General features: G+C 38.6%; 2 protein-coding genes and 1 pseudogene across 3 annotated transcripts; 2 read left to right on the top strand and 1 right to left on the bottom strand.

Moving 5' to 3' along the window:
* LOC138008857 (uncharacterized) overlaps nt 1-23 on the top strand; it is a 2,157-nt pseudogene extending 2,134 nt beyond the window's left edge.
* Nucleotides 24-775: 752 nt separating this feature from the next.
* LOC138008057 (large ribosomal subunit protein uL1-like) lies at nt 776-8,400 on the bottom strand. The gene is made up of 4 exons (XM_068855242.1): nt 8,261-8,400; nt 6,291-6,592; nt 3,891-4,063; nt 776-998 (listed from the first exon to the last, which is right to left on the bottom strand). Exons 1-4 carry the CDS (start codon nt 8,263-8,265, stop codon nt 828-830), a joined length of 651 nt encoding a protein of 216 aa, XP_068711343.1. The 5' UTR covers nt 8,266-8,400; the 3' UTR covers nt 776-827.
* A 6,725-nt stretch (nt 8,401-15,125) lies between these two features.
* LOC138006120 (histamine H2 receptor-like) lies at nt 15,126-19,264 on the top strand. 2 transcript variants are annotated; one of them, XR_011123850.1, is made up of 2 exons: nt 15,126-17,529; nt 18,779-19,264. XR_011123850.1 is itself a non-coding variant. In XM_068852283.1 (2 exons), the coding sequence occupies exons 1-2, from the start codon at nt 15,354-15,356 to the stop codon at nt 18,784-18,786; spliced, it is 1,083 nt and encodes a 360-aa protein (XP_068708384.1). In that variant the 5' UTR covers nt 15,126-15,353; the 3' UTR covers nt 18,787-19,264. The 2 variants fall into 2 exon arrangements, 1 of the variants encoding a protein (XP_068708384.1); XM_068852283.1 differs by having other exon boundaries at nt 15,126-16,428.
* Nucleotides 19,265-20,000: the final 736 nt, after the last annotated feature.

The following is a 20,000-nucleotide window of genomic DNA, read 5'->3' as shown; positions in this document are numbered from 1 at the left end:
GTTTGAGGGATGGCCAAGGGTGAGTGAGCTTGGCCCCCTCTATGAGCTCCGAACTTGAGCCCACGATATAGTCGCGTGATACTGGTCACATTGGCATACATGGCGGGGTGGACGTACGGTGACCAAAACATGGGTTACCATATTTTCTTACCCATGGTGCTCAGCGCGCGCGACTTCGACTGGTTATAGCCAACTCGGCGTTGGACGCCTCGTTGTATTTCGGTGGATATATTGGACGGGTGGAAGTCGGAAGATCGGAGACGATTGGGTTTTCCTCTCCCTCCCCCCCCCCCCCATCCCCCAGCCACCTATCCCATGCTCTTCCAATATGGCGTCTGATACGTGTTTCGCGGCAAGAGCAACATCCACTGCCTGCGAGCAGGTTTGCTATTTACCACCTCACATCCAACGCGCGCTCATGTAATAATTGTCAGTTGTCTTTCCCAATAACTAAAAAACAAAACCCACCCATCCAACTGCTGCCTTCACACCTTTTCAGTAGCTAACGAACGTTACAAACGGAATAATCTCCGAGTACTCCTAGTTTGAGTGGTAACAAGCCTTTCTAGACTCGCTATAAATTGCAAAATATGTATTTAAAGTATGTGAACCAAATCGAGGCTGGTAAGTCTATGATACAAAAGAAAAATAACTCTGTCGGTTGGCATTTGTTTAAGTGGTCAATTGTCGCTGCAATGTTCAATTTCAAAATGATGGTGTGTACTCCAGCAAGACACTCTGACTTCAATCACACGATAAATGAATGAACTCATCGTTTGGTTGTCTTATAGCTTTTTATTTCTTTGTTTTCTTCACAACGAGCAGATCTAATACAAACGCTGTGGCTTGCCCATAGTGCTCTTAATGTAAAGAGCTCGCACATTCTGCCAGTTCTTCTTCAAGAGGGAAACCAAAAAATTGACTGCAAGGTAAACATTTGCAACCAGCTCGTCGTGGGTCATTTGAACATGACCGACAGCCACAGCAAGGCACAGAACCTAAGAACAAAAACAACTTTAAGCCACACCTGATTACAAAAGGACATTCATTTTTACAACCTCGTTCCCAGGGTCTTTCATCTCCCCACCCCAGAAGTGGGGATATGAAAGACCCTGGAAACGAGGTTAATATTTTTAATGCCACGTTGAATGTGTGAAGAACTGGAGCTTAAAAATCCGAATCCCAGATTGAATTCAAGCCACAACCATCTGAGCTACTGAAGACTCCACATCGAGTCCAAGTGCAACTATGATTCCAAAGTAAAAGATTTTTGTATGTGGCCTTGAGAGCAGCGTTACCGGTAATTGTGCTTAAGGACGGCACCTACTAATTAAAGATATTTTTGCCCCGGTGTGTGATTATGCAGGAAATGTAGATCTTAACAAGTGTTATTGAAATCCAAAAAGAAAATTGGGGGTAACCACGCATTTTTCAAACATAATTCATGAATAATATTTGTAAAAAGCTGTAAAATACAAAGCAATGGATGGCATTCTTTCTCAAATTGAAACTTAATTATACCTCTCAAAAATGCATGGTTACCCACAATTTTCTTTTTGAATACCAAGAGTACTAACTAAGATCTACTTTATCCGGATGGTTTTAAACCGTACATAAATATCCCTGTATTAGTGAGCATCAGCGATAGGAAATCCGAGTATCTGGAGATGCACAGAACGTATGCGCAATAACAATAGTAGGCACCGTCCTTAAAAAGCTCCTAGGTATTCCAGCAAAACCGACTACGGTAATTCACAAACCTGCATCAAAACCAAACAATTTTTTGGTTTTTCTTTATAACTGGAAATGAGGGGATTAAGACGTCCCGTGAGGAATTCTTTTAGTTCCAACAAGGAATCACTTAAGAATGTAATAATCTTTGGCCCAGGTTAGTGTGCAGTCATAAATTAAACAAAACACATTTCCAACATTTATAGAGACTCAAAGTATACAACGAAGTAACCTTTCATGGCTCTCTAACTAATGGCCTGTGACTTTTTTATGCTTTTCAAGACAACTATATTACATGTACCTGATGTGAGGGATACGTGTTCATGTACGTGTCCTTGGTGCTCTCAAGAGCTCAGTGTACAACATCATCAATATTTTTGATAGGCACGTTTCACGTTTTGTTAATTTTGTTACCGGCAAATCATGGCTGTATTATTGTGTATTTTAAAAAGTAACACAAGGAGTCACATACTTGACTTCTGCAACAACAGTCAGGCATTGTGGGGCAATTGATGAAAACACCTATTTTAACCCCTCTACACCCCCCCCCCCCCCCCTTTTACTATAGTTTCCTTCTTTTTTGTGTACTCTGTAAAAAAAATTTCACTGAAAGATTGGGTGTTGTTTACTGCTCCAAAAGGTGGCACAACATGTTTCATTGATCAAACAATGACTTCAAATAGGATACATGCAATGACTGGGACAAGGAAATTTCTGTAAAGAGAAAGAATGACACCCAAAATGCCCAAAAAGTGGAATGAAACATGGCAATAACCATTTAAAACTGTTGAACAACATAAAAGTAATACCAAAATCAGAAAGTGTAGCATGGATGGACACAAGTAGACAAGGTTGAAACAGATTACATTTGGGTAATCTTGAAAAAGTGGGCCCACACTTTTTCTATTTTATGGTAAATCCCCCGCATAAAAGTCGTTTTTTGCCCAGAATCATCTTGTTTATGATGTAACGATAATTTTATCAGTAAAGGAATTGTAAATTCCAACTTTAGAGTTTTAAACTCGTGATTAACTAAAGGTTCTCCCTAAACACCTTACAAACACCCTTTAATCCTGATGAAAGGAGAGCAAACAAGACTCGCGGTACCAAAGTTAAGTACAGTTGCACTTTTTCTATTTGCTGCTAAACAGCAACAGTATGTACACATACATCCTCCGGATCAACATTGCTGTGAAGTTGACCATTCTGGTCTTCCCACAGATTTAAGACCCTGGGTGCGGGTCTTAAATACAGCCATGATTTGCTGGCAGAATCAACTTGTTTATGATGTAACGATAATTTTATCAGTAAAGGAATTGTAAATTACAATTTTCGAGTTTTAAACTCGTGATTAACTAAAGGTTCCCCCTAAACACCTTACAAACACCCTTTAATCCTGATAAAAGGCAAGCAAACAAGACTCGCTGTAAGTTAAGTACAGTCGCACTTTTTCTATTTTGCTGCTGAACAGCAACAGTACATGTATGTACCTGTACATCCTCCGGATCAACATTGCTGTGAAGTTGACCATTCTGGTCTTCCCACAGATTTAAGACCCTGGGTGCGGGTCCGACCAGAAAGATATGCCTTGATCTGGTCTTCCAGAACATAAGGCCTTACCAGTGCTCAAACTGTGAACATCTCTCCCCAGAAGAAACCAAGCTACTTATTATGAGAAATTAAATGTGGCAAATGCAAAGCAAATAGCCCATTTCCGAGTTGCAGCATGCCTCAGTTTCAAAGCGAGTCCTGTCGCACAACCATTCAAATGGAAATGAGTTGCGTATTCTTATCCAAATCAAACTCATTTCCCTTACAATAGTTGAGCACCAAGACTCACTTCAAAACCGAGACAAACAGCAACTCGGAAATGGCCCATTAAGGAATAATGAGGTTTTTTAAAAAAAATACTCAATTTTCCACGACTTCCAAAATGTTCAACTAATGCTACAAAATTCAAACAACTTTTTATATGTTCTGTGCTTTCCTTTGCCAACTTTTAAATCTCATTACCAATTAACTCCGTTAAATAATTCTTAAAAGTCAATGCAGATTTTGGTCAGTAATAAAAAATTAACAAAGCATTCAGGGCCTAGAAGAGCTTCTTGATTATACCTTTTAATTTGAGCACTGAACCTTATTTCTGGTACACATCCTACCTTCTTCATCTGGAACTTGATTGTAGAGCGCACTTCCTGAACTTTGTGCACCATGTTCTCATTGTGTGACAGTGCCGTGGGGAACTTTCCTGCCTTGTTCAAACCAGGACCCAGGATACGTGGAATCTGCCTGATCAGACTGTCAGATGCCAAAAAAGCATCATACTTCTTAGCTGCAAAAAAAAAAAAAACCCAAGGTCTTGCTTACATAGAAAGAAAAAAAAAGCCATTGATTTCAGTAAATTTGTAAGGATAATACTTTCTGTAATAGTGACAATATTGTGTTCAATAACAGCAGTCTGTCTACTGAAAAAGGGACGTCCGCAAACATGATAATTATACAATAATTGACCTCTTAAGCTTGTTTGGTTTTTTTTTCCCATTTCAGACCACGTGATGTTCTCAAGGGAATTCTCCTTTTGTTTTTTCATACTTATTGTGATTTTCATAATTCTGTGGAATTCATCTTCATGCACCAACGGTAAAACTGTGTTTCGGCCTCCATCAATCAAACTTCTGACGCCAACAACAGATCACAACATCAATTGATGCGTTACATAACCCACCAATCAGCATCTTTGGTTCCCACAGTACATATTCGTACATTGAACTCAAGGCCAACGGAAAGCGATGGAATCTGTACAAATCATTTTAATGAAGAATTTCTAAAAACATATCATAATGGTGTTAGAACAGTGAACTAAAGAAAAACTCCAATTCACTTCCCGGAGGCGGGGTTGATCTCGCCAGCTATGTTCAGAAATTTGATTGATGGGTGGGTTTGGTGCTTAGCGCTTGAACATAAGATTCCGCAGAATTATGAAAATCGCAGTAAGTTATTCATGAAGGCAACTGCTCTCTAGAGTAACATTACATGGTCTGAAATGGGAAAACAAAACCTACTGTACAAGCTAAAGAGGTCAATTTGGTTCAATACAAATTCACTAAATCTTCTACATTTATTGTAGCTGACAAGTACAGGAAACATGTATGACCACTCAAACTGAGTGCACTTAGTACAGTTTGTATGATCACTTCACATTTTGGGCATATAAATAAAATACACTGAAGGCACAAATCGTAGCCAATATATTTTGCTTTCATCTTTGTGCTAATAGACGACTTATATTAATAGTGACGACCTGTTCATTCCTTCGTACATGTATTTATGTTAATTAGACCTACTGCCCTGATTTTGGAACAAATATCATTGTGGCACAGGCACACTACCCTCTGTTGGTGTTGTTGTTGTTATCGATCTGTTAAAGTATAAATACAGAAGAATATTGGGAAGTGCCAATGGTCACATTGCACTGATTGGTAGTCACTGATTGGTAGTCTCAAATGCTTCAAATTCCATTGGTCAGGTTTCTTGTACCGATTATGTTAAGAACGCTCTGATATGGATTTCAGGATCGCCTTCCTCTGCGAATTTTTGACAGATGAAGCTCCAATTCGGTGAAGGTATGGGGACATCCCTAATCGATTGGATGCTGGTGTTTTTAAGGTGAGACTTTCACTGGTTTGGCCTCAGTTCCAGCTTGAACAAGACGAGGTAACCAGCCAGCAGCTTGGTGTTGCCTGCCTTGTCAATTTTCTTCACCCTCTAACTGGCGGTCAAAAAAAGATCTCGCAAAAAGATGCCTAAAACAGCTCAGAATGACCAAAAATACAGGACTCAGTTGACACTTTGATTGATCTTTCATTGAATTATTTGCTTTGAAACTTTACTGCAGAGCAAATCCCAACCCCTGAAATATTCTTCTGCATTTATACTTCTACAGATCGATAACAACAACACCAACAGAGGTGGTCCACCTGTGGTTGTAGCGAGGATAGAAAGGCTAATTATAATTATAGCAAAAGAATATTTTATGTGGTGGCCATTAAGAAAGAGGATTATTAGCCTCACTGAGCTAGTTTTACAGCTACTATTATTTTTAAGCCATTCACACCTCAAATGCACTAGGTGCCCCCCCCCCCCCCCCCCCGATCAACGAGTAAAATCGTCTGGCATTAGACAGAATAAAATCTATCCAGTGTGATTCTCAGGAATCGATGGGTTAATTTTACTATATACATATGCCAAGATGAGAAAGTCTGATTACCATAACTATAAAAGAACAATTTACCAGCCACCATTCATGCATTCAGTTAACATCTTACCTTAAAAAAAATTGGTACTGAAAAAACTTTAATCATCTGAGCACGAGGGAGCCACAGATGTCTCCAAAAGAGTGAAATTTACTCTTGCATCCACATGCAATGTTATTCAATGACATGCTAGATAACATATGTTCATTGATTTCTAATAAAGGCTGTGCTTAGCAATAATAAAAGAAAAAGAATTTCAAACTATGCCTTTCTTACAAACAATAATATTTATTTCATAACACTAACCAAGCTTCTTGACCAGTTTTTTGTTCTTGTTTAGTTTCTTCAAAGAATCCGCATCCATACATGGAATCTCATTTGCTTTGGCCTCATCGCAGTGAGATGCATCACCGAGAACACAAACCTTGAGTTTAGGTCGTGGTATATTCTTAAGCTTCACAGTACCACTGAAACGCTTATCTTTTTGAGGATCGTAATTCTTTAAACTGATCTGCAGCTCAATGGTTTCCACGAAGTTTCTTTTCTTGTCCTTGGCTCCTTGTAGGACAGCGTTGCAGCACTCAAACAGGGTGTCACGATTGAGCTTACTGAGAAAAAATGTAATCATATTCATTAAGACAAAGGAAAACTGACAAAATAAGGGAAGAATGTTTGCTATGTCATTGTTTAAATTTTGTTTCATTAACAAGCAAAATTGCCCACAGAAGACATCAGACTATTTAAAAATTGCAGCCAAGTCAAAATGGTTTTGCGAAGTAGGCAAGATGGATTCAGTAGTAGGCATCTGACCCCTGCCTGGTAGGTGGGTCCAGCTAGGGCATGCTCCCTAGAAATATTTTGAAAATTTCAGCTTCAAATGCATAGTTGTATGTGGTGCATTTTAGGGGTAAACTCTGCCCCTCTTTTTCAGCTTACAGATAACTGACACTATTCAAGAGCTTTTTACCTTGAGTGCCTGTTATTTTTCACCAGTAGGTATATTCAGAAAGTGTGAACATGTAGTCATTCGATATAAACGCAACCATTTGCAGTCGATATTGGTAAGTTAATAGTTAAAATAATGCAACCTTAGTCCTGATGGAATCAACACGTACGTTAAGATACGTTGTATCGATGGAAAACTATAGGTTTCTAAGTCGGCATACCAGATATCTTATGAAAGAATTTAGAAATTTTTGGCCGGGAGAAGCAGTGGAATTGTCTCCATGAGCTTCTTTAGACGCCATCTTACTGCAAGAGCTTTGACTGCTGACGGTTCATGTGCCTCATTTTTCCATGTCATGTTTAAGCCTTTCTAGGCCCCAGTAGCCCCGCCTTTCAGCATGCAAGAGCCAGTTCGTGTCAAAAATTACTCTAATTTTCGGCTTGATTCATTCACCAATAGAAATGTTGATATATGTATATTTTTGTTAGATTTAGTTCTGGTCTAGTGGAGAACTCACATTAATTTATTATCAATGAACTTATTAGGTGGCAAAATTGCCAATTAAGGCCATGCATTGTCAAAGTTGATAAACAAGAAGAAAGGGAAGCAACTAGAGAATACAAAGCCTATAAAAGGCCCACCAGCAGATAATAGTATGAGTCACACTTTTGATGGGTAGAGTCTTTGGTTCTGCAGTGGGTTAATTTATAAACAAACTAGCCAAATAATATAGGGCCCTAAAGAAAGCTATCCATTGTAAAGGCCTGCCATTAATGACACGATTAGAAGTATTTTGTTTGGCTACTGATCAAAGTATAGACCTTATAGCAAAGTTTATGTTGCAACTACGTCTAATCTCGAGAAGTCACGTTGGACAACCAGCCGATGTCCGAAATACCTGTTCGACAACTTCAAAGTAGGTATTCGCAAATTGCACTATCATCGAAAAAGCAATCGGAACAATCTAAATCAAGAAAGTGACCCTTCAGAGTCGACTTGGAGTGGCCTTGATTCAAAGGAGCGATGCTTTTAAAACAATTCTTAAAAAGAGCAAATTATTTCAGAGATAGCTTGAGATAGAAGCTGTGGATTTTGGTGGTTTGTTGGATTTTCAAGGCAAACAAGGTAGGAAGGAACCAAAAGGAGACATCTCTTTTTTTACAATCCCCTTTCGACTTTCTACAAGATGTTTTTTCGATGAAATCAGAAAATAAACCAATTATAAATGTGTCAAAAACAAAAACTGAGCAATTATAAACAATTATTTGGAAATAAATCATTTTGATGTCGAGAAAAAAGTCTTGGATAGGAACGATTTTGATGAACATACCTCATTGTACGCAATGACTATGGCGGAGACGAAGAAAAAGGCACTGCACAAGTCTGCTGACATATAAATATTGCAGGCGCGAACAGTGGGGACTAGTGGGAATTGAAGAAAATAGAAGGGAACAGAGAGTTCTTCTGATAAGGAATTTTGGAATTTTAAAATTTCATTTACACTGCAATTGCAACGCGACTTTCCGTGGCCACCCACAAACTTTCACAACTACGTGTAAATACGTCAACTTACAACCGTGCGAACTTTTGCAAGGAGGCGCGACTGTCAATCAAATTCGCACACCCTGATTGGCGGATAATTTGTAAATAACTTTAATAGGCGGTCACGGTAAGGCGCGTCGCACTGTAACTATTTCCCGTAATTATAGATTTTAATCCTTCTGTCTTTTTTTTCTTTCTTTAAGCTTATCTTGTCATTGCTTTTATCCTGAGGATAGGTGATTTTTGCCACTCAAAAATAAGACGCAAACAGCAGGGACAAACATTGTAAACAAGCGCATTGTTTGAAGTGAAGTTTATTTAATAGGCGTTTCGTATTCTTCGACATACGTATCCTCAGAAGCGCAATGCGCTTCTTTTGTGATGTTTGTCTCCGCTGTTTGCGCCCTATCTTTTAATTTTCCCACTCATCCCTTCTCCCTCGGGAAGAAACGAATGTTTCTTCTTAATTGTTTCAAAAAAGGTCTGACAGAAGCTGAGAACCCTTTTGATCGAACCAGTTGGCTGACTGTTTTCAACTTGGACGAAAAAATCAAATGACGACGCATTCGCTAGGCGCGGCGAGCGAGTCACGCTTAGTTTGATCTTCCCACTGATGGGTCGAGAGTGTGGTGTTAGAACCGTATGGGCAACTCGCTAGGTGAAGAAGTGAAATTTGGAAATAACCTCGAACTTTCAAATGAAATTCGCTTTCAACATGGAACGTATGAATAAAACTGTTAAAAAACAGATGCTAACCTCAGTTATATTATTTAACATACAATTTTTGATTTTGACAAACGTACCTTTTATTGGAGTAAGATGCGGATGAACCGCAGCTGAGAGCTTAATTGCAATTAATACCAAAAACGTAGAGTAACTTCCCTTTTATTGTTTTTCTTCAATGGGGCACACAAAAAGAAAATAAGCTCGGAATTACGGACCTAAACTGATAACTCCACAAGTGGTCTTGATTATTATTTTTTTAATCTTTACAACAAAGATATTTTTAAGGCTCTTTTGCGGCCTGAAATCCTTTTGAAATTAAGGTGTTGAGACAATTTTCGAACGGATGCTAGACTTAAACTATTGTCCAAAAAAATTATGGTAAATGAAGAGTAATATATCCCACCATTTCCATAACAAAGGAAAAATGATTTGGTTAAACAACCGAGGGTTTATGTCCAGGACACCGGCAGAAAAAACAAAGAACGTTCCTCGATTTTTCAAGTTATATGACAGTTATGAAATGGATCACAAGAAGAAGGGCTGATCATCGCAGTTGTGAAGGGAAATTATGTCATTCCTAATAAACTGAATAAGAATTCAAGACTTTAGCGGTATACTTTTTTCATAAATGTTATTGAAAAAGGTTGCGGTCTGTTGGAAAAAAAAAAAAATTAAAAAAAATTAAATACACGTACAGAAATAAACAAATTTGATGAGTCGGTCGTGAAGAAGAAACTAATTTAAAAGTAAAATTATAGGGAATGGTTCAGTACCTGAACTTAGTTCCGGAACCTAGATTCCAGATAGGCAGAGTCTCTAATCCTGGTAATCGGTGTGACAGAGCATATACAGAAAGAATGGCTAAATCAGAAGCTCCAAACCCAACCTCATTCTTCGATTCTTTTCCTTCTTCACCGTCAAGAGTTGAACTCCAGGGGGCTGTTTCTCGAAAGTCCCGAAACTTTAGGGGCCATTTTCGGCTGTCACAATTCCTTTTGTATCAAGAAAGGAGAGCATTTAATTTGTCAAACTTCACAATTTGTTAGCGGATGTTATGGAACGTTTAGAGCCCGGTCTTATGACAAATAAACTGAGGGCTCGAAATAATTTCCGGAGAGTCTCTGGACACGATGACCGGCCAAATTCATTTTAGCTTGGTCACGTACCGTTTCTGGCCTGTCAAATTATACAAAATAAAAAATAACTCTTAAAACAGGGGCCCATGAACCAAAACTGGCGTTGTATATTTCCAAAAAAGTTGCTGCTTAGACCTTATAGCACTTTAAAGCACTCATTGTCAACAACGGTTCTTGTTGCATTTCACTCAGGATTTCAAATCAAAGTTCCGCAAATGACAATACACAGCGACTTGCTACAACTGAAACAACTGAACAGCATGGAAATTTTATTTTTTTTCATTTTCGAAACGATCAAATGTGACCGGTCAATATGACCGGCAAGACGAAAGGTTGACTGGTCAACTCCCACATCAGTAACCACGGTAATGGATGGAAATGGTAATGAATTTATATTGCGCATTTTCTATTAACATATTCAAATGCGGTTTACAAGCAAGTGATCTATGGGTGAGATCGGACATCAGCATATATAGGCGCCGCTGGCAGCAGCTATCAGTCTATTAGCGATCTCACCCAGCACATGAATGAATGAAATGAGCCCTGACCACAACACTGGGAGCTCTATGCCCTACTCTTTACGAATAGTTCGTGGGTTCTTTTACGTCCCACTGGGTTGTGAACATTGAAGGGTTGTGTGACGGGGCCTACGGTTTATAGTCCTTATCCGAGAAGACTTGAAAGTCTTAACCATTTGCAGATGTAATTACAAAGGCAGCACATTCTCCTCAGTCATTTTAAGACCCTGAGTCAGGTCGAACTCACGACCTCCCGCATGGCAGCCCGATGCTCGGACATTCTCCGTTGACCGGCCGTTATTTTGAGCCGTAAACTAGGTTATTGTTTCAACATTTTGTCGAAGAAAGCGGCGACTCGGTGGTTTAGGGGTTAGAAGCGGTAACAGGTGATCTAATAATCGTAGGTTTGAGTCCCGAGTCGGATATCTGAGTTCAATTCCCAGAATTCCTTTCCAACTGTCAGTGTCATGAAATAATGATAATCGTATATTCAAAGCCGGTTGATACTATATAATGATCGTAATACCAGTCTCGAGAATGAGTTAGCGGTTAGAACCCAAGTTTTTGCCAACATGATCTCTTCTCTAAATTAACGATTGTCATTAATTTCTAATTTGCTTTGAATTTACTATTGTCATTAATTTAGAACACTTTGTCTTTAGAGCCCACTTATAAACCTCGTTCATCGCGTCAAACTAGCACTCACACTAGCCCCTGTTGTTCTGAGGTCTTCAAAAGCCGTATAATTTTATCCAGTGGACAAGTCAAGTGGATAAATATTGAGTATCATGTTAAACTTGGGCAAAGGTTTTCGTATGCACTTTTAATTGCTTAGACGTACTTAGAGTGTGAATGTAGGCCACTTTCGATATATTGAAAGAGAGCTGGAAAGAGAGGTTTAGGGGACAAAGACAAAGGAAAGTGGATGACATTTTAATATCTTCCACATTCAGTGCAACTTGTTTGTATCCTTTTTGTCCTCTCTGCCTCACTATCGAGCTGAATATTGATATATCCGAATCGATGTTTCGGGCCAGAAAAGCCATGTGTGAATTGGTAGTTCCTTTAGCTACGACGCTGGCTGGTATCAATGGAAGCCGACGGTGCGCCCTTTACCTCCCCCCTCCGTCAGTGCTCCATTTTACGAGTATTTAAAGCTATGGCTACAAGGATCATCGAGGAAAGTCGACACAAACGTTGAAGTCACCGAGGATCGAACTGGGGACCGCATCAGCTCCGAAAGTCGCGCACTACTAAACCAACTGAGCTACTCCTGCTTCTCGTCCAGCATTTTCATCTTTCTAAATTTTCCAACAAATGGTAAACAGCCTATTCAATCGTTAAATTTTATAAATTGCTCTCAAGAAAATTGACTATTTTCAAATTTTCATCAAATTACGTTCTGAATTTTTGTTGCGTTTGAGGGAAATAACACTCAAATTCGTGAACATACCAATTAGATCGTTTCCTTGTGAAGGTCATAATTCATCATTTATTTGAATTTTTAGGTTGCATGTTTCTGCGTTGTTTCCTTGTCTTCATTCGTTTTCAAAATGATGATTACATAACAGTAAAGGAGAAAGATATCTTTCAGAGTCTGGCAAATTGTTGTCTCTGGTGCGAGTTGTTTTTGGAGACGCGTACGACTCATTTTCAATTCATGTACACAGCTAGACAGCTCACAGCTCGAAAAAAAATCGATGGATCCGACAAGTGCTACCTTCTAACTTCTCGTATTATAAAAAAATCTCTTGTGTTTTTTGACTATGGGAACCATGAGAGAAGGTCTTATTGACTCTTTGAGAATTTTCCATATCTTTTGTTATCAACTTGTGTTTTATCTTTCGCTTTCGTAAATGAAAATCATTTGAAGACAATTTATTTTCCGGTCCTTCGGTGGTCGGTTGTTCTTTCATATTTCTTGTGAGAAAATAATAAATGTTATCTGAAAAGTTACAAGGCGCGTCGCACACAAAAAAGGTTTTAAAATTGGAGAGTTTTCTAGCTTCCTCCTGGCTTGCTATTTATCTTGAAATCAGCGAAAATTCATTAAAATGTTACTCAAATATTCAGCGAAACGGTAAACGCCAAACCAGATAGATAAGTCTCACAGCCAGAGATTTAAAGCGGTTTTTGAGCGGTGCTCGAAGAGCATGGTGGCTTAGCTAGTCAATTGATACAAATTAAAGTTACACGAGATGAAGATTTGCGACATATAATTAAAGACAGTTGAGTCTCGAACATACCAACCAGACGTATTTATATTAGCTATAGTTTTGATTTGCTTGTATTAAGAGCTCCCGGGTTCTCTAACAAAGCGATAAAACTTTTCCTGTCGGCCTTGAACACTGTGATAAATTGAAAAAAAAAAAAATTAAGCGAGTGGCAAATGATAAAAATGGACATTACATTTCATAAATTGATTAGGTAAACCGTTAGAGGCATAAAAAATAGCGAAAAAAACTGTTTCATAGTAGTTGTAGTTTTATTACTTCCTTTAATTCAAAGGTAAAACTGAAAGATAAGTCGCCCAGGTCGGCAAATGGACTTCGTTGATGTCTTTAAATGCATCTTGCGGCAATTACAAACAAAACAATAATAACAACAAATTTGTCATCGACAGGAGAGCGAGGAGACCGCCATAAACTGACTGCGAGAAAATTCAAGAGCTCTTTTAGTCAACTAATTCGCACAGTTAGCGTCCGAAACCGACCGTATCTGACTTAAGTTTCAATTAAGTTTTCGGAAATACAGTAGAGAGCTCTTTTGTAAAATCTTTCTTGTAGTGTATTGGTTTCGTAAAATCAAAGCTTAATATGCGATGTCGATCAATTCTTTGTGTATGGAGTGATAGACATACCTGAACTGAATTCAATTCTGAGGTAAAGTAAAAAAAAATCGGCGAGACTGTGAAATTTTTCAGCCTTGTAATTGATCTCTATGAATCTCAAAGAGCATACAATATTTTCTCCGTAACTGCTCAATCTCGGGATGCTTGTGAGCTATGAAACAAGTTATTACTTTGATGGTCTTTGAATGAAATGAAATTACAGCTGATAAATTATCGAGAAAAAAAAAATGACCAAAAAATTGTCACACTAAAGAGCGAGCTTGAAGGTAACAAGCAAAAGAGAAAGAGTGTTACGAGAAGAGCAAAGTGGCGAAAATGATAATCTGCATTCAGTTTTCCTCTCTTCGATTCAATGCACGAGAATCCCACGATGACTGCAAGAACGTTAATTATAGAAACCCATGGTCTCCCGCCTCCCCCAGAAAAATTCTAATATTGCAATCTTAAAGTAATTTCTAAACTTGTCGATTCATATTTGATTTGCAACACTGTCGATCACATTGTTTCTCATAAAGTCACAGTCCCTGCGGAAAAAGTGTCTATTTTGTCAGGGAATTTCTATTTTATTTACAGAACCTACTCAAATAATCAGTTTTATTTATAAAGCATCTTTTACCACCAATTGATCGCTACAATAATGCCAATCTTTTAGTCAATATTTAACGAAGTGAAATGAATCCAGCATCGCTGAAAAACTCAGTGAAAAACCATTCAGTGTTAGAAGTTATTGCGTAACTACTTTTCCCGCTTTTCTGGGAAAAATATCGATAGGATTAAGTGAAATACTTCAGTAAATCGCGTAAAATTAAGTGCGAGAAAGAAATATAAAGCAATCAAAACCGTTCAAATAATAGGAAGGATGAGTTTGCTGAAAGAGTGAAAGAAAATTTTTAAGAAGGCGTCTTTCTTGGCCGGCGAAATTCACCATCTGTTAATTCGCAATTTAGTTATGAAAAAGTGATGAGTATCTCGCGGCACTATAAAACTGTACTAATTCGATTATGCGATTGTCCTAAATTTCAACATGAATAATTTAACGTTATCCTTGAAAAAAATAGTTTTGGTTTTGTATTTGTTATTGTCTGCAGGGGAAGAATTACATCTCGGCTTTGAGCCCGCTCTTTCACTTGGTCTGACACCGTTTGATATCAAACCGCTTGGCTTTATGACTAAGAATGGCCTTTTATGGACACGAATATAATGAAATAATTTTTGTTGACGAAACTTTAGCCCATATATCGCACGGAAACGCAAAGAAAAAGGCTTTAAAATGACGTTAAAAGCACTTAATTGGGGTAACCGATTGGCTGATACAAAGGCAAAATGAAGCGTCAAGTCTCATTGGTTTTAATCTTAAGTGCTTGTCAGATTTAAAAGACAGTTGCCTATTTATCTAAGACCTCACTTGTTACCGATAAAATAGCCAGGTGCAGTGCTGAATAAACATCACAGTCAAAAACCATTTTGGTCAAAAAACTCTGATTTGAAAATTACCATTGAGGTGCATACACGTAGATATAAGACGACCTGGATGCCGGAAATTTCTCTCAGTAAGGTTTGAGCTGTGAGCACAGCAGAAGGGCCGAGAAGTGCTTCCGACGTTTTTGAGTTGTGAATGTCAGGGTTACCCTGTTTTCTTTTAACGAGGCGATGTCTTCTCCGGATCAAAATACATCGAGCAGTGACAACGTAAGCAGCACCATAGCTTCTTCTTCGGCCATGCATCCTGCCCTGGATAAATTCTTTTCCGTTTTGGGAATTTCGATTTGCATTATCGGCTTCTTTGCTAACCTGTCCGTTGTGTTGGCCTTTCTAACTCATCGCCGTTTGAGAACCAAAGTCAATGCCTTTCTGGTGAGCCTAGCATTTTCGGGTCTCCTCCTTACAGGTGTATCTATGCCGCTGGAGATGGAATGGCATATTCGTTCAGAATTTATTCACAGTGTCATCGTCTGCGATCTACTTTACACGAATAATTTCCTAACCATAACTTCATCATCGCTCAACCTGCTCCTAATCAGTATTTATCGCTACCTATCTATTGCTTTCCCTTTCTTTATGAAGAGGGTTGTATCGTTTCATGTTCTCCTATCCTTGGTCTTGGTTTGGTTTTATTCTGGTCTGACGGCATCTTTACCACTTCTGGGCTGGCGGAGCTCTCCTTCAAACGTATCCGGAACCTGCGACTATTCCTTTGAACACGAATTTATTTTGTTCATCCTCGTCACAAACTGGTTGTTACCGGCTGTACTTGTTTTCTTCTTCTATGGATTGATCTTCAGGATTGCTCGCATTCAAGCTATCAAGATTGTGAGGAATAAGGTACTATCAGAGCATGAAAAAATTCGCAGTCCACTTTTCAAAGGCGCTAAAACGCTGGCTAAGATTGCGGCTGTGTATTTAATATGCTGGTTTCCGTATGTGATCCAAGTTCTGTTGTTCATGTCTGGCTTGATCACAACGAGCGCGGTGCCTAAAGAAGTTCACTACACGTTTGTGTTTCTCTGCTACATGAGCGCAGTCATCAACCCTTTTTTATACGCGGGACTTTGCAAGGATTTTCGCGAAGTATTCCGAAAGGCCAGGAACCAGCTAACCGTGAAGTTTCGATGCCTCTGCGAATGGCCTCGTCGCTTTGTCTCGGCCCGTCGCAGTGACTCTAAAAAGGCGTCGACACGTTCGCGAGAGCCATTGGGGAGTTCGTCTGTTTATCATCAGCAAACTGGTGCGTCTCTTGTGTGAACGTTGCCATACATATAAATTTATCTGTAGAAGGAAGTAAACTAACCAGAAAAAAAAAAAAACCCTGTTACTTCATATATACATCTAAGTGAAGGGAAACAAGGACTAGCTATATGAGGATAGGATATGTAAACTTTTGATTTTGGCTCAAATTGTCTTTAGTTTAACTGATAATCTCTATCTTCATGAATTCGTCCAGAGCTTTACGTTGTATGATAGCCATGGCAACATTGTGTTTCGCAGTTGTCTTTCATCTTTACTGGCAGGCAAATTAAAAATCTAATTCGTCATCATTTGGATTCCTGCCAAGCTTTTGACAATGAAAGATTTCCACCCACGTCGAAGAGATTTAACACGAAAAGTTAACGTAAACAGCCTCATTTGGATCGCGGATTAGATGGAAGAAGTTTTAAGATAGTGCTTTTCACGAAGACACAATGCGTTTAATAATTAAGCCCCTGGATAATGAGGGCTTAAATCAAACTGAACATGTAAGACGGCAAAGAATTGTTACTTCATCCGGAAAAATATGTACCTGAAATGTATAAAGGTGCAATCGCATTAAAAGGCCTCTTCTTTGCTCATTGAGACAAAAGGTAAAAATCATTAGACTATATGGGTTAAACGAGAAAATTGTGTTGCACCTGTGGCCTTCATCTTCCAGTAGAACATTTTGTTGCCGCAACTATGTCAATAAAACCGCGAGGAACACTCTTTGGCATTCGTAGCAACAGCGCAAGTAGAATCTTCAATTCTCCATCAGTTTCCATCAAGGTTTTATATCAATCATGCCACATAGAATCAGTGCTTCGCTCGTTTTGCGCAATCGCGAAAGAGTTTCCGGAAGAATTGCAAAATGCCCACACGAGCATACTAGGCGTCTTTTCGTTTATTCATTGCCGTTGTGTTTGCAATCACGAGACCTTCATCAATATCTACGGTGTTAAGAGCAGAAAAAAAAAAAGCTTTCAAAGTTTGGTACATTCAAATGAATGGATCACTGAGTCTCTAAAGAAACTCTGGTGCTGCGGAGGGGTGGATTGAAACGCGAAAAGTTGGATTTATCTAACTTGGTGACGGAAGAGTAAGTTAACCACTGCACAAGAAAGATCCGTGAGTCCAAATTGGATCTATCGAAATCTTCCTTAGCTAACAGTGTTCAGTTTATCGTTCTCAATGATTTCGATGAAAACCAAATTTTGGTTCCTAAAGTCGGTCTTGTTCTTTCTGCAATTTGGTGTGAGGAAAGAATTCAGCTAGCCCAAAATCACTCGACCCGGTTTTTGATATCTCGTCCTTTTTAATTCGAAAATTTCCTCTTTAGTAATTCATACATTTCGTAGATCATCAATGAGTTTGTAGAAAATGTGACAAAGACCTCAAAGAAGTTCAAGAGTTTGGAAACGTAAACTTGCAGTTTTCATTGACTTTTCAATCCTTTCTAGATCAACACTATGCTCTAAAAATAACGTAAGGGAGGGGACTGTCTTTGAAAACTGTCTATCCTTTTTGGATAAGGATAAACGAAACGTAACTCTCCTTCGAAGAAGGTGTCGTTGGGGCCGTGGGGGAGGGGGGGGGGGTGTGGGGTGCAGATTGTATTTTGTGTTGGTCTCTGTGATATGTGAACACCTTATATCCTGTAGCACCTGCATCTTGCTATAAGTAATCCGCAAAGAGTCGATCGGAAAGTCTGTAATTTTCGCCGTGTGCAGTCAATCAAAGTCTGCCACAGGTAATGTAAAGTGCACTTGAATATTTACATAGGAAATGGCTTTTCGTTCAAGCTTGAATCAGGATGCTGAAAAGTAAATAAAAAAAACCCCAGTAGGTCAACAAAAGACTAAAACACATGAAACAATCTCGAGTTCGTTGGAAGTAGTTAATAATAGTAAAAATTGGAAAGAAAAGACCAACGTCATTTTTCAAACAGAACAGCAAAAAACAGAGAGCAAAAAAGTACATGAAGTCCAGCTGTAAAAATTTCAGTTCTTCGATCGAGTGCTTCACTGACTTGTCGTTGTTTACACATTGTTGAAAAAGAAATCTCATATTTCATGAGTCTCACGTAAGATTTTAAATTGCTTTAAAAAAGCGGGATTTTAGAAAGACCCTCAAATAGTGATGAAGAAGGCTTCTTTGTCTCTCCTTATTGATCTCACGCCCCGCACTATATGTGGTAACCATGCTTTGATTTAACCGATTACTATAGTTTCCAAAATATACCTTCAATGATTGAGTTCAAGTTGAAAATAAGGAAAAACAAGGTTATTATTATGGGTGACATAAATTTCGTTTGAGAGCATAAAACTGTCCATTTCTATTTATTGCAGATGATTGAATGTCGGAAGAGCTCCTCGTGGATGGAGTATTAAAGAGAAAATTTTTGAGGTTTCTATTCGCTCTCTGCAGATTTAACACTCTTACTGAGCATTTACGTGTTGCGCCAAAAACAGGTTGCTCACTTTAATAAAAAGCTCTATTATATCTATTCACAGCAGACGATGGAAACAATTACTATAAAGTATAGTTACTTTTTCGATGAAGGAAAGCAATGTCACCTACTGTCAGCTGAGTCTACTGAGATCGAGAAAACAAAACGTGACACTTGAGCCGGGAAAAGCATTCAATCGTGCGGTAAAATATCACTTATTAGGATGGTTTTTCGAAATTTGTATGCTGAACAAACAAGGAAAATTTGTAATAAATTTGATGAAATTAATTTGCAGATATTCGCTGCGTGAACGAGAAATACCTGATTAATTCTCTTGCAATGAGATATTGGCGATCAAATCGGAAAAACTTCGCAGGTGGGACAAGTGCTTCTCCATACCCCTTCCCGCAATCTTATTGGTCGAACAAAAACTACACGATAGTTCAAAGAAAAAGTAAAAGAAAAAGAAGTAAAGAGAATATCTTTGCATATTCCCCTCGTTTAACCTAATTCTGTAGACTGAAAGGATGGTTTGGGTATTCACCTTATTCCAAAATGGCCGCTGATAATTGGCCCTTGTTGCCTCGTTCAAGATAAAATATTCTTTTGAATTTTAAGCTTAAGAACGAGGCATCAAGGGCTTATTTGAATAAAAACAAAAGAATATTTAAATGCAGGCCATTTTGGAATAAGGTATATAAGAGACAAAGTTATCTCTACAGCCAAATTTTCGACATGTTCGAAAGGTCGATATAACGCTATGTTCATCAGTAATTCGTATTCCAGTGACCCCCTTGAGAGTCGTTTTAAAAACTCTTTTCCTCTGCCAGCAGGCGATTCATCGATGTCCACAATTTCAACAACTGAGAACAGAGCAGAGCAGATGTGTGAAGGGCAGCTAATCAGGACTGAATTTTCTCTTGTAAGATACAGAAAAGATATAGACTTCCTCTTTTTTGTCTCATCGTCGGTCACATGTAAATAAATTATATTAAATTGATGATCAAGTGCCTATGTGTTGACGCGATATTAGCAAGCTTTACGTTTATGAGTCACCAGGAAACCGGAAGGGATGTAAGAAAACGCGTACACTCATATGCAAATACATGCATGGCCGAGTG

The sequence above is a fragment of the Montipora foliosa genome, chromosome 6 (assembly GCF_036669935.1).
Source record: "Montipora foliosa isolate CH-2021 chromosome 6, ASM3666993v2, whole genome shotgun sequence".
Classification (NCBI taxonomy): domain Eukaryota; kingdom Metazoa; phylum Cnidaria; class Anthozoa; order Scleractinia; family Acroporidae; genus Montipora; species Montipora foliosa.
Note: the sequence above shows the minus strand (reverse complement) of the source record. Positions and strands in the feature narration are given on the sequence as shown.